Here is a 12,866-nt window from a genome sequence, read left to right as displayed (position 1 = left end):
CTTCCCGGAGCCCCACCTCTCTGCCACCCGACCTGACCCCGCTCCGCCACAGGATGCTGTGCACCTCCCCAGAGCCACAGGACACTGAAAAAGCCTGGGGCATCACAAACCTACCAACCACGGCCCCCCTGCATACCACAGTCCTAAGACTGACCCTAAACAGCGAGATAAGAATACAGGCATGCCACCTCCTGTCTAACAGCCAGCGACCAGGTAGGAAGCAAGCTGCTAGGGCAGGAGGCAGGGTGACACTAAAGGAACAGGCTGAGATGCGTGAGGCTTTTTGGCTTTTACGGTGATTGTGAGACACCACTGGCCTGTGAAGGAAGCACTGGCCTGTGATCAAAGGTCCCACGTGGGTGGTGGTGCCCGTGAGGAACTGCCTTTCATTCCACTTGAATTTCAAATGTTCTACCAGACACAAGTGCCAGAAGACAGAAAACACTACCTACCGCTAGATATAACTCGACCCTGATTCTGTGTTAGAGGTAAAGTAGTTTTTCTTCTGAAACTTCCTGGACTGCAATTACCACATAAGTCAAGGGAAAATTGTGCTTTTTTATGTTGAACCTTACCAAGAGTTGTTTGTAATTTCAGAAAATCAAGTCACAGCCAGCAGTGCTGCTTATAGGACTTGGATTTTTTTTTTTTTTTTTTCTGGTACTGGGGATCGAACTTGGGACCTTGCGCTTGCGGGGCAGGTGGTGGAACCACGGGACTTGGATTTTTAACATTAAACAGTCTGCTCCTGTTGTTGCCACATTACAGTAATTCTAAGAACACTTACAAATGTTACTTATCCATTATTTCAAAATGTCACATATTAGCCAGATGTGGTGGTGCAGGCCTATAATCCCAGCACTCTGGGAGGTTGAAGCAGGAGGGTCACAAGTTCAAGCCCAGCCTAGGCAATTTAACAAGACTGTCTCAAAATCCAAATTTTTTTTTAAAAGTTGGGGATATAGCTCAGTGTGAAGGCCCTGGTTTAATGCCCAGTAACCAGGGATGAAAATGTCCCAAATTAAAATAAAAGAAGCACCAATGTTCAGTTGAATACTGTCCTGTTTTCACTATTTTTGAATCCAAATTTTTCATTGTAAATCGGCACGAGCAACTAACTGACTGCTTCATTATGTCTTCTAGGATAGTTTTCCCAAATGTTGAAACATTGAAATCTACAAGTTTCTAATACTAGAATGAAGGACTACGTTGTGTTGTAAATGATGCTTACAGATAGGCAATGTTGTAAGCTTAGTTTCGAAGTAGTAAAGGTGCTGTCATGTTGCACTGGTTATTAGAGGGGAACTCTGGGTGTGAAGTTAAGAGTCACTTGTGTAAGGGAGAGACAGTGGGTCAGATTCAGACCGACTAGGGTCAAAGTCGTCCCTCTGGGCTCTGTGACCTGGGTGATCCACTTGTCCCCTGCGCTCCAGTCACCTCATCTTTAGAGGATAGAGGGCCTGGGGTTCTGGCAAGAATGGCCCCTTCAGGTGAGATTGCACAGATAAGTGGAGATGCAGATACTCGATTCCCTCCCTGCCCTCTTTATTCAGGGACAGGAAATCCAGGCAGGAAACACAGACAATGAGAAAGGAAGTACCAAGAATCAGTACCTAGTAGCCAAGCCACACCAGAGCCCACTGCTAGGCTCAGTCGTCTGTGGCCCTGGCCCTGGATCACAGAGGTCTTAGCATTAGCAGTGATCACACAACTGCTACTTCCTTAACTCTGTCACTATGCATCCGTCAAGGACACTGTAACACTGTAATGTAGGAGCCTGTGACTTTTACAGACTGAGATGGAAAGCCTGGATTTCAGCCATTAAAAAAAAAAAGTTGGACAGTCCCTCTGCATGTGCTTCATCTCCAGGGAGATTCTCATACACATGGCAAGCACACTTTCTGTTGAGTTAAGCCTTGTAGGCACTACGAGCGGAGGGTGAGATGTTTCTAACAAGCAAACATTCTTCTTGGATCTCAATGCTCATAAACCTTCATATGGTGTCCTCTTTACTCTATCTTGGTAAGCATCTGCCCTAAAAGTGTTTATTATATTGCTTTGAACGGTTAGTTTCAAAAATAACTTTTGGAGCGAAGCGTGATGGCTCACTCCTGTAACTCTAGAACTCAGGAGGCTGGGGCAGGAGGATTGCAGCAAGTTCAAAGCCAGCCTGAGCTACATAGCGAGACCCTGTCTCAAAACACAAAACAAAACAAACAAAAATAAAGGTATGGGGGAGGGTAATACTGTCACACATATATATACACATACTTAAACTCTCGGAGAATTTTCTGGAAGGACAGTCAAGAAAGTGGCCATAGCAAATGCTTCTGGGGAAAAGAATGAGGGAACTGTGGCTCCGGGTGACCCACATATTTTGGAATTTTTACCAAGTGCACATGTTACCTTTTCCATTAAAATATAATGTCATTAGGCCGGGGATTTAGCTCAGTGGTTTCGCCACCTGCTGCACAAGCACAAGGACTGGAGTTCGATCCCCGGTACCAAAAAAAAAAAAGAAGTAAAATATAATGTCATTGCCGGGGATTTAGCTCAGTGGCACCATGCCTGCCTCGCAAGTGCAAGGTCCTGAGTTCAATCTCCGGTAGTGAAAAAAAAAAAAAAAAAAAAAAAACAATATATATATATATATATATATAATGTAATTTACTATGGCTCCCACTGTTGGCTTCTGTTTTATACAGAGTCCTTTCTTCTAGGAGCTTCAGAGCGTGCATGAAACACAGAGGCAGAGAGTGATCGCTTCCTCAGGTGGCACTGGTCCAATGTCATGGACCCCTCACTGACGGAGAAGCCCACGTTGGACAGAAGCGGAAGAGCTTGATACTGAGAGGAAGTCAGGGGGCGAGACATGCTAGGGGAGGAGCAGACTGTAGGAAGCTGCCTACAACCAAAAAGCTCTGGGGCAACTACACCACCATGCCAAATCACCATGCTTTAGATCTGATGTCAGAAAAGCAGAAAACACATTGTAAATTCTAACACATTTGTATGGCAAGTTTATATTACTGTGCCTTATTGAATTATATGCATGGAATTCTATTTTCTGATAGTTCGTTGAATTCAGAAACATTTTATCTTCATTTTTTACTTATCTCTAATTGACAGAAGGTGTGATTCGCACTTCGGTTTTAAGCTCTTGGTCCAGCACTTCTCTAACAAGAAACAAGTGAGCCCTAAATGAGTGTTTAAATTACACCGGGTGTCTGTCTTGTGCCACTGAATGTTGGAAGGGTTTGACTTTTCATTTGTACAGGGGCTTGCAGCTGAGTTTGCCTTAAATCTCAGAGGAGACTTGGGACTTGGACTTTCAGCAATGCTGAAAATGTCAGGACTTTGGCAACTCTTAGAGATGGACTGACTGCGTTTTACATAAAGGGATATTCGTGAGTCTTTGGGGGTCCAAGGGTGGAATGTTATGGCTGTGTCTAGATGTCTCCCCAAATGCAGTCATAGGTGGGGCTTTCTCAGAGGTGGCTGGATCTAGAGTATATAACATGGATTGATTCATGGTGCAATGCTAGGATCAAGGGTGCTAGGGTTCAGGGTGTAAGTGCGACCCGCCCTAAGTAGCCTGTATAAGATATAAGGGGTGGAAAGAGCTGTAGTTGCCCCTTGTTGCTTTGCTACCTTCTGCCCACCATGAACTGTTTCTCCTCTGTGATGCCCCTCTGCCATCCTCCCTGCCTTGGAGCCAGCTGATATGGACTGAAATCTCTATAAACTGTGAGCTCAATAAGCCTTTAACTTGAGTGCCAGGTATTTTTGTCTCAGCAACAACAGAAAAGTAACTACGACACCGATTCTCTACCATTTCCAGGATTTCAATGGCCCACCCACCCATGGAGCACTGTTACCATAGCCTTTGTAAATCCTTCAATTTCCTGTACATCAAGATACACTCAAATACTTCAGGTGAATTCCCAAGCTCTGACGGAGCATTCGAGCAGGAGAGGACCTTGGAACTCTTCTTTTGACAATCCAGGAGCTCCCAGACACATAGGTCCCCCTGGGTGACAGCCTGGCCACCTGAGACTCTCAGGGAAGCTATTAAAACTTGCAGCATTGTTGGTGGGAATGTAAACTAGTACAACCACTATGGGACTCAGTATGAAGGTTCCTCAAAAGACTGAAACTAGATATACCATTTGATCCAGCAGTTCCCTTTCTAGGTACCTTCTCAGAAGAGTTAAAGACATCATACTAAGTGATCCATGCACACCCATGTTTATAGCAGCACAATTCATAATAGCTAAATCTTGAAAACAGCCTATATGCCTATGGGCAGATGAACGGATAAAGAAAATGTGGTATTTATACACCATGGAGTACTATTCTGCCATAAAGAAGAATGAACTTGAGGTATTTGTAGGTAAATGGATGCACCCTGAGACCGTAATGTTAAGTGAAATAAATCAGACACACAAGCTTACATATCTCATGGTTTCTCTTATGTGAGAAACTCAAATATACATATATGGGGGCAAAACAAAGGATAGATCAATAGGAAGTAGAGAGATCTTTTTCAAATGGATGAGGGGACAAGAGATAGAGGGAAGAACAGGGAGGGAAGGGAAAAGGAATGGAAAAAATAATTGAAGGAGGAGAAAATGATGAAAATAGAACTTCTGCAAATGGGAAAGAGACCAAGAGTTGGAAGGAGCAGGGAGGGCAGAGAGGAGTAAGGGATTAAAGAAAAAAAGAATTAAAATCTGCTATGTCCTTGCACCAACTCCCCACAATAAATGTAATCATTATGTACTGCAAACAAGTGCTACTAGAAAGAATTACAGGTCCACCCATGGTACCCAGCCTGCTGGTGTGTCACCGATTCAGGAAGTGTCCATCTGGTACAAAGTCCATAGATTAAAATTTTCTGATGAAGGATAAGATTGAAGAGACCTAATTAATATGTGTAGCTTCTATTTTAGGAAGTTGAAGTCTGATTTTTTTTTTGGTACTGGCTATCAACCTCAAGACCTTGCACATGTGAGGCAGGCAGCAGCACCACTGAGCTAAATCCCTGGACCCTGTATAGCTTCTATTTTAAAACCTTACACTCCAGAGGCTGAGGCAGGAGGATCACTGCAAGTCCAAGGCCAGACTGGGCCACACAGTGAGTCTGAGGCCAGCTGGACAACACAGTGAGACCCTGTCTCAAAAACAAAATGGCCCAACTCCCAAGGCCCTCTTTTTGGGGGGTGAGGTGTTTGTTTTTCCGGGTACTGCTGGGGATCGCTCCAGCCAAGTCCATGAACTCCTCTGTTCTTCCTGATGTTGCTCTGTGAACCAGGAGAACAGGCCTTCAGCCGCCAGGCACCTGCGCTGCTGAGGAGCAGCTCCATCCTCAGAGTGCCCGGTGAATACCGGGTACTGAGGCCCAGGTGGGGCCAGCGAGCAGAGCGGTTTCCAGGAAGCCTCACAGGCCGAGCCAGCTCTGTGACTCAACAGGAAGCAATGCTGCTGCTGCTCCAGTCGACACGGAACCCAGGCCTCAGAGCTTCCAGTCAGCACGGCTCCCACAGTCACCTCACCGTGCACCTACCAAACACTGCTGTACACTTCCTATGTGCAACCATTTAACAAATCTTAAAAGATATCAGTGGTGTTCCTCACTCCCTCTCTCAAAGTGAGTCTCTTCCCCCGTAAAATATAAAAAAGTTAACACCTACGTGAGGTAACAGTACTAGAATCATCATGAAAGCTTTGCACTCAAAGCCGGGTATGGTGGTGCATTCCTGTAATCCCAGCCCTCTGGGAGGCTGAGGCAGGAGGATCCAGAGTTTTAGCTAAGCCTGGACAATGTGAAAACTTAGTGATTTAGTGAGAACCTGTCTCAAAATAAAAAACAGAGCTGGGATGTCACTCATCGCAAAGGCGCTGATTCAATCCTCAGTTCTGTCCCCCAAAAACCTTCACACTAAAGATACAGAACATTGCATAATGAATTTGGGAGGATTATTTTACTCAACTAATTTTTTCTTTCTTTTTTATTAGTAGTAGATAAGGTCTACATCCCTTGCGGGGAGTCGGCACCCTACATAACACATCCCCAAGGGTGTTCCAGGTACAGCTGTAGGCCCCTATGTCAGGGTGGAGCTACATCAGGAAAACAAAAAGACAAAAACTCTCGCCTTTGAGGAGCTGATGTTCTAGTGATGGGGTGGGGGGCACAGACAGTAAACAAATGAAGCCATCTCCCCAGGATGTTAGCATGGCAGGGAGACGAACAGTACTGTGCTCTAGACTCACGGGCCCTCGGAGCAGAGGTGAGAGCAGGTTCTGAGAAGGAGGTTCTGGCTGGCACAGGCTCCAGTGCTCAAGGCCAGCAGGGGCCAGCGTGGCTGGGGCAGAAGGGACAGTGAGGCTGCAGAGGGTACAGGGCCCCCAGGACTAGGCTTTTGTTCCCAGCGAGATGGGGAAGTCAGAGAGGCTCTGAGATAAAACCACATCTCACTGGAGACAGCAGCTCGGAGGAGGAGGAGGAGGAGGAGGTTACTATGGCGCGAAGGAGCAGAGGGGACAGCACAGTTAGCACCAGAGAAGGGTAAGTGAGAAGGCCGGCAAGAGATGGGGTAGCGGGAGGAAGGGGCGGGGAGGCACCAACTCCCATGGTGAGCGCAGGCACTGAGTGCTGTGAACAGGCACTCCTCAGAATGAAGGCTGGTTGGCTGGCTGGTTGGTTTTAAGAGAAATACTAGCCTGGCGTGCTTGTGGGTACAGGGTGTTAAGCTTTAAAAGCCACATTTCTTGCCAGGCAGAGTGGTGGTTGTCTGTCATCCCAGCTACTCAGGAAGCTGAAGCATGGGGATTCTGGACCCAGGAATTCAAGACCAGCCTACATAACATAGTGAGACCCTCTCTCAAAACAACAACACCTGCTTTTTCTACTTCCCAAATGCAATGCTTAAATGTCCATATGGCAAGAGACAGAATGAATCACTGAAATGATTCATTTATTCATTCAATGAATTATTTGGTATCTATTACCACACACACACACTGATACAAGTAGAACATTTCTAATCCAAAATTCAAAATGCTCCAAAATCCAAAACTTTTTTCTTTTTTTTGAGGCAGGGTCTTACTATGTATGTAGTCCAGGCTGGCCTTGAACTCACCATGCAGCTCAGACTGGCCTCAAATTCACAGTAATCCTCCTGCCTTGGCCTCCCGAGTGTTGGGATTACAGGCATGTGCCACCATGCCCAGAAATCTAAAACTTTCTGCGTCCTGACGTAAGACCATAAGTAAAAGAAAAAAAAATTCCACACCTGACCCCATATGGTGGGTGGCAGTCACAATGCAGGCTTCTAAAAACATATTGAGGGCCAGGGATTTAGCTCAGTGGTTCCACCGCCTGCCTCGCAAACTGAGGACCTGGGTTCGATCCCCAGTACCAAAAAAAAAAAAATATATTGAAAATATTACCTTCAGGTTACATGAATAAGGTACATATAAAACCTAAAGGAATTCTGTGTTTGGACCTGGGTCCTACCTCCAAGACATTTCATTGTTTATCTGCAAATGTTCCAAAATCAAGAAAAATGTGAAATCCAAAACACTTTCAGTCACAAAGCACACTCGACCTATAATAGCCAAGTCAAAGAAAGTAATTGCTGAACTGCATAAAGAAAGTGAGTCTGAGTTTCTAGTTCCTGCACCTGAAAAGCTGCTGATTATTTCTTTAAAAAGCTTTCAAACCCACTGTCTTCCTACATTGTTGTTTTTTTGTGTTTTTTTTGGTACTGGGGATCGAACTCGGGTCCTTGCACTTGTGAGGCAGGTGGTGGTACAGTCTTTTCTTACACTAAAGGTTTAAGTTAGAGCATGTCATAGCACAGACTGCTTGCCAAACAATTACAGTAGTCAGATGTTCAAAAGGCCTCTTCAACAGCATTTATGACTGTGCTCAACATCTCAAAGCTATAGTCATAAATGACTCAACTCTTTATGTAACCTGAAGGTTTTAAAAGATGGTATTCAATTTTCTGAAAAAGTGTCCCTGAGTTTGCTTTATGAGCTGTTTTTAGAGAGATTAATTTACTGTCTTTTTCTTTTTACTAAATTGCTCATTTAGTTGTTTTGAAAAAAAGACTTCAAATACAAGGGCTTCTTGCATAATCCACCATCTGTTTCAATGCAGCAAATCTTTTTTTTTTGAGATAGGGTCTTGCCAGGTAATTCAGGCTGGCTTACACTCACTATGTACCCCAGACTGGCCTCAAACTCAGATCTTCCTGCCTCAACCTCCGAAGTACAGGGATTACAGGTATGCCTTTCACGCCCGGCTATCAAATCTGAAGTGATCGGAGACTTCATTAACTTCATCCTTCTGGGGGGTTGGAGATTTAGCTCAGTGGCACCGTGCCTGCCTCACAAGCTCAAAGTCCTGAGTTCAATCCCCAGTACCAGAAAAAAAAAAAGAAAAGAAATCTTCATCCTTCAGGGACCATGAAATAGGTGATAGTGATATCCAAACTGTCAGATTCACAACAGTATCTTTTTGAGGCAACACATTTTTTTGTGGTTTATTAGAAAAACCAATTTGTTTAAAAAGCAATGTTTCCAAAGCTGGATGTGGTGATGAATGCCTATAATCCCAGCACTCAGGAGGCTGAGGCAGGAAGATCACTACAAGTTTGAGGACAGCTGGGATACACAGTGAGTTCAAAACCACTCTGACTACATCAAGAAACCCTGTCTCAAAACAAAAATCCTGGCTCTCCAAACTTATGACCCAGTGATTCTGGACAAGTTGCTTAATTTCTCAAGTCTTCAATTAGCCCAACTATAAAATGAAAAGAATCCCAGTAGGGATGAAAGGACCACACTGTTAACCACATACCTTGCAGGGCTGTGGGCACATTATTGGTCCCCGGAAGTCCACCTGAATCTCTTCCACCTGACACTAAGTCCTTTGCTGTTTCCTGGTGAAGTGTGTATCTCCCATGGTATCCTATTTATATCCCTGCAGCTAGCTCTTGGAGAAAAGTCAGAACTTCCAAGCTAACTCTAGAGTTAAGCATCCATTCACTGCTCGTGGAGGAACTCTGTATTCCCCTACGTACACACAGCTCAAAAACTACATGCACCTTTATTCCCCTGGCTGGGACAATGGAGTAGGGGATGGAATCTCCCTGGTGTGAACTGGATTTTCACAACTAATTTTTGTTTCAAAGTCAACTTCTGAGACATTTAAGACATACTATGTAACGATGACCGATACTTTATCCTGCATATACTTATTAACTCTTTTTAATCCAGATAGAAAACCTGCATGAATGCACTATGTACACATATTGGGGCTATAAAAAGTGCTTATGAACTTTGATATGGTGCATCAAAACACCTGATTTCATTATCCTGGAATTTTATCTTCCAAGTCAGCATGTGGAAACTGAAAACCTTGACATTACTGAAAGACTGGAAAAACTGGGAAGCAACACAGCTTCATAGAATTTGCATGGAAGAGAGGGAGGGGGTGGGTTTAAATCCAGACCATGCCACTATGTGTAATTTTGAAGGAGTCCTGAATCCCAAAGCCTCAGCAACCTCTCTGTGACGCAAAGACATTAATAATAATACTTTCTCAGAGGCTGAAGCAAGGTCGATAAATTTGTTCACAGCCATGCAGCTAGAATCGAGTTTATTCGAGTTACATTCGAGTTCATCTCATTAACGTACCATCTACCTCGTTTAGAGAAGATCAGAAGTGCTTATTCCTTCAAAGGTGCTTTTCTAATTGGGAAAAAAAAGTGCTTTTTCAATTGAAAAGTCCTATACAAAGTATTATTAGTACTACCCTATGTCAATATAAATAATGCACAAAATGAGTTTGTGATTTGCTCTTTAGTACCTGGGATCCCTGAAAGAATAAAAGGTTATACTTTAAGCTCTCTTTCAGCTCTTCTTGGAATGCTGCCTTGACCCACTTTCGCTGGAACGAATCTGATAAACAACTGATTTAAAAACTAAAACACAGACATCCGGATGCCACCCTAAGACACGCCAAGGCCACTCTGCACTCCTGGGAATCCAGGGCACGAAATCCTGGACTTTCCCTAGAAATGCGGGCCGAACAGTTTCTTGAGCGGACTTCTCCCACCTGTGCTTGCAGTCCGAGCTCTGGGGTGACCAGGAACCGGCCACACAGAAGTCCTAAACTTCGCTCAGTGATCACACCTGCGTCCAACCCCAACTCCAGGCGTGCAACCTAAGTAAATTTCCCAATCTCTGTTTCAAGCACAGGATCTAAGAGCTAAAGCTTATCTCTCATGAAGACAGCTAGTCAACTCTGACTCTAGTCTCTAAAATATTTCCCCTGGATCAATGGCTCAGCTTTCTAAACTCCCAGGAGACAGCCGCCCCCACCCGGGCTTCTGGTGTTGACGCTGGAAGTGGGGGAGGTCGCGGCGGGCCTCGCTCTGGGCCCTGGAGGGGCCCCCCGCCCCCCACCCCAACCCCGGACAGAGGCAGAAAACGCGGGAAGGCGAAGTCCTGGTGGGTCCGGGCGCTCCTCGCCCCGCAGGGTCCTGGGTAGGGAGGGCGCTCGGCTCGGACGGCGGCACCAGGGATCCCCCGAGCGAGCCCCGAAATGCCGCCTGCCCCGCTTCCCGAGCCGAGCCGGGATCTCGCAGCCCCGAGACTGGGATTCACCCTTTCGCCTCCCGTCGCCTCGCGGGAGCCACGCCCTGCGCGCCCGGGTTCGGCAGTTCGGACCCCTAGCCCGCCCGACCCTGGCCTCACCTCGGAGGGCGGGAGGTCGAAGGCGGCCCCGATCTGCGCGTACAGCTCGGCGACGCTGGTGAAGCCCTGCACGCGGCCCGTGGCGCTGCCGTGCGCCAGCTGCGCGTGGAAAACGAGCGCGGGTGGCGTGGGGGGTGCGGGCGGCGCGGGCGCTGTGGGCGGCTCGGCCCCCACCAGCCGGGCGGCCTCCTTGCCCTTGGCCTTCTTCCTCCTGAGCCGCCCCAGGGGCATCCTGCCTGGCCGAGGGCGTGGGGCCACCTGCGCCGCCCGGGCCACCTGCGCCGCGGACTTTACGCCGGGCTCCCGCAGGTAAAGCGCCCGCGGCCAATGGCAGGGCCGCCTCCGCGACAGTGGGAGGACCCGGTCCGCCCGCCTCCTCTCCCGGGGCGAAGGTCCCGGCCAACGGCCCCGGGCAGCTCCCTCCGTGCCCGGGCGGCTCTGCAACCTGCTGGTCCGGCCCCAGCTCCCGCCCGCTCCTCGTCCTCAAGGCTGGGCTTCCGTGAGGGCGGGGAGGGCGGTGGGTGCTGAACGGCAGCCCGGGCCCTGTGCGCTCCAGAAATCCGTGCAGGCACTCACGCGCGACTGGTCCACGCGCCTTTTGTGTCCCAAGGTCTGGACCTTTGGAGACAGAGATTTTTTTAATTTTTATTGGTACGTGTTGGCAGTAATGTTTACATGCCTCGTGGAGAGTTGGTACACTGACAAAACATCTCAATTCTCTTTACGTCCCGCTTCCCCTCCCTCCTCCCTCCGTCGTCTCTCGGTATCCTTCCCCTTTGCGAAGCTGCCTCTCCCTGTTGGAGATACAGTATAACCACAACTCGACCTGTCCCTGCCTTCCCGCACCTACACCCTGCAGGCCCCAAGGGGAGGCAGAACCGGCGAACTTGGAATTGGTGCTGAGGTAGGTGAGAAGAAAAAAAAGATAGGTAGGAGGAGGCTAGGAAATAATAACCAAAAATTGTACTTTTAAAAAGTCTGCAGCTAAGTCCAGCATCGTGGCACACGCCTGTAATCCCGGTACTAAGAGGCTGAGGCAGGAGGATGGCTGAGAGTTGAAGGCCAACCCGGGCTACATAGCAACATCCTGCCTCAAAACAGCAACAAAAAAAGGAACTGGAGCTTCGGGGAGCCGCCTGCAATCCCCCAAGGCGATCCATGGCCCCATTCCCTTATGAAACTTAGGCCTCTTTCCCTCTAAACCCACCTCACACCCCAAATTCCTCAGGAATACTAAAAGTCCATAAATTAGCTTAATTGAAAAAGTAAAGAGCAGGAACCTGATCCTATGATAAAGGAATTGAGAGCATTCAAAGAACACTTAAATTATTCATTAAAAAAAAAAACCCTGGCCCAACCTGTGAAGTGGGCCAGCACCCTCTAGGGGGTGGGCCACCTTTTCCCAGGGTCTCTATCCCTCAGGAGAAGCATAAATGGTCCCAGTTCCGGGGAAATAAGCGGCTCTGTCTTGCAGCCCAATACACTATCTCTTTGAGTGTGTACCTGTCGATTTCTGCCAAACAAATCCTTCCTGTGCCTCTTACTGAACACTTTGTGATGGCAGTCAGTGAGCCTGCAAACCTATCCTACCAAAAGGGTGGGTTCGGTTCCCCTCCTCAGCTTCAGGAACTTCCTCGGACCCTGACTGGTGACAGTGTCGCAGTCATGTTACCGGATTCTCGGGTTCTGTAGCCTCTTTCCAGGTCCTTGGTGTCCTGAGAAAAGAACTGGACAAGAACTACAAAAGGTAGGGAGGTTTTACATGTATTAAGGCTAGGAAAGGAAGAACACTCTGCATCGTGAGAGCCAGCCACACAAAGCAAGATCACAGAGGCCACGCGGTCAAAAGCTGCAGTCTTTTGTAGCCCTCATTCTCCAGGATGAGGTCAGATCTAGTCCAGCCTATCCAAAACCTATGCGACTTTGCACCAGAAAGATAGCCCTTTCTGATTGGTCCCAGGTTGAAGCCTTGGAAACCCTGTTCCGCCTGTGATCTCCTGATTGGTGGGTCACGCCCACTCAGAGGGTGGGCCCTGCCTTAGTCTAGTGGAAGTCAGTCACAAACAGGCCCAGCACCTCTCCAGGCTCCTTTCCTG

General features: G+C 47.4%; 1 protein-coding gene across 2 annotated transcripts in view; it reads right to left on the bottom strand.

The window, feature by feature from the left end:
* Positions 1-11,226, bottom strand: part of Gipc2 (GIPC PDZ domain containing family member 2) — a 438,776-nt gene extending 427,550 nt beyond the window's left edge. The window contains exon 1 of one of the 2 annotated variants that reach the window (XM_004841397.3): positions 10,771-11,226. In XM_004841397.3, the coding sequence (XP_004841454.1) occupies positions 10,771-11,001 (231 nt within the window). In that variant the 5' untranslated portion in view covers positions 11,002-11,226. The remainder of the gene's footprint in view (positions 1-10,770) is intronic. The other variant, XM_087212959.1, reaches the window with a different exon arrangement.
* Between the last annotated feature and the right edge of the window lie 1,640 nt (positions 11,227-12,866).

Source organism: Heterocephalus glaber, unplaced genomic scaffold, assembly GCF_053883595.1.
Source record: "Heterocephalus glaber isolate CG9 unplaced genomic scaffold, H.glaber_assembly_v1.0 deba00001442, whole genome shotgun sequence".
Taxonomy (NCBI): domain Eukaryota; kingdom Metazoa; phylum Chordata; class Mammalia; order Rodentia; family Bathyergidae; genus Heterocephalus; species Heterocephalus glaber.
Note: the sequence above shows the minus strand (reverse complement) of the source record. Positions and strands in the feature narration are given on the sequence as shown.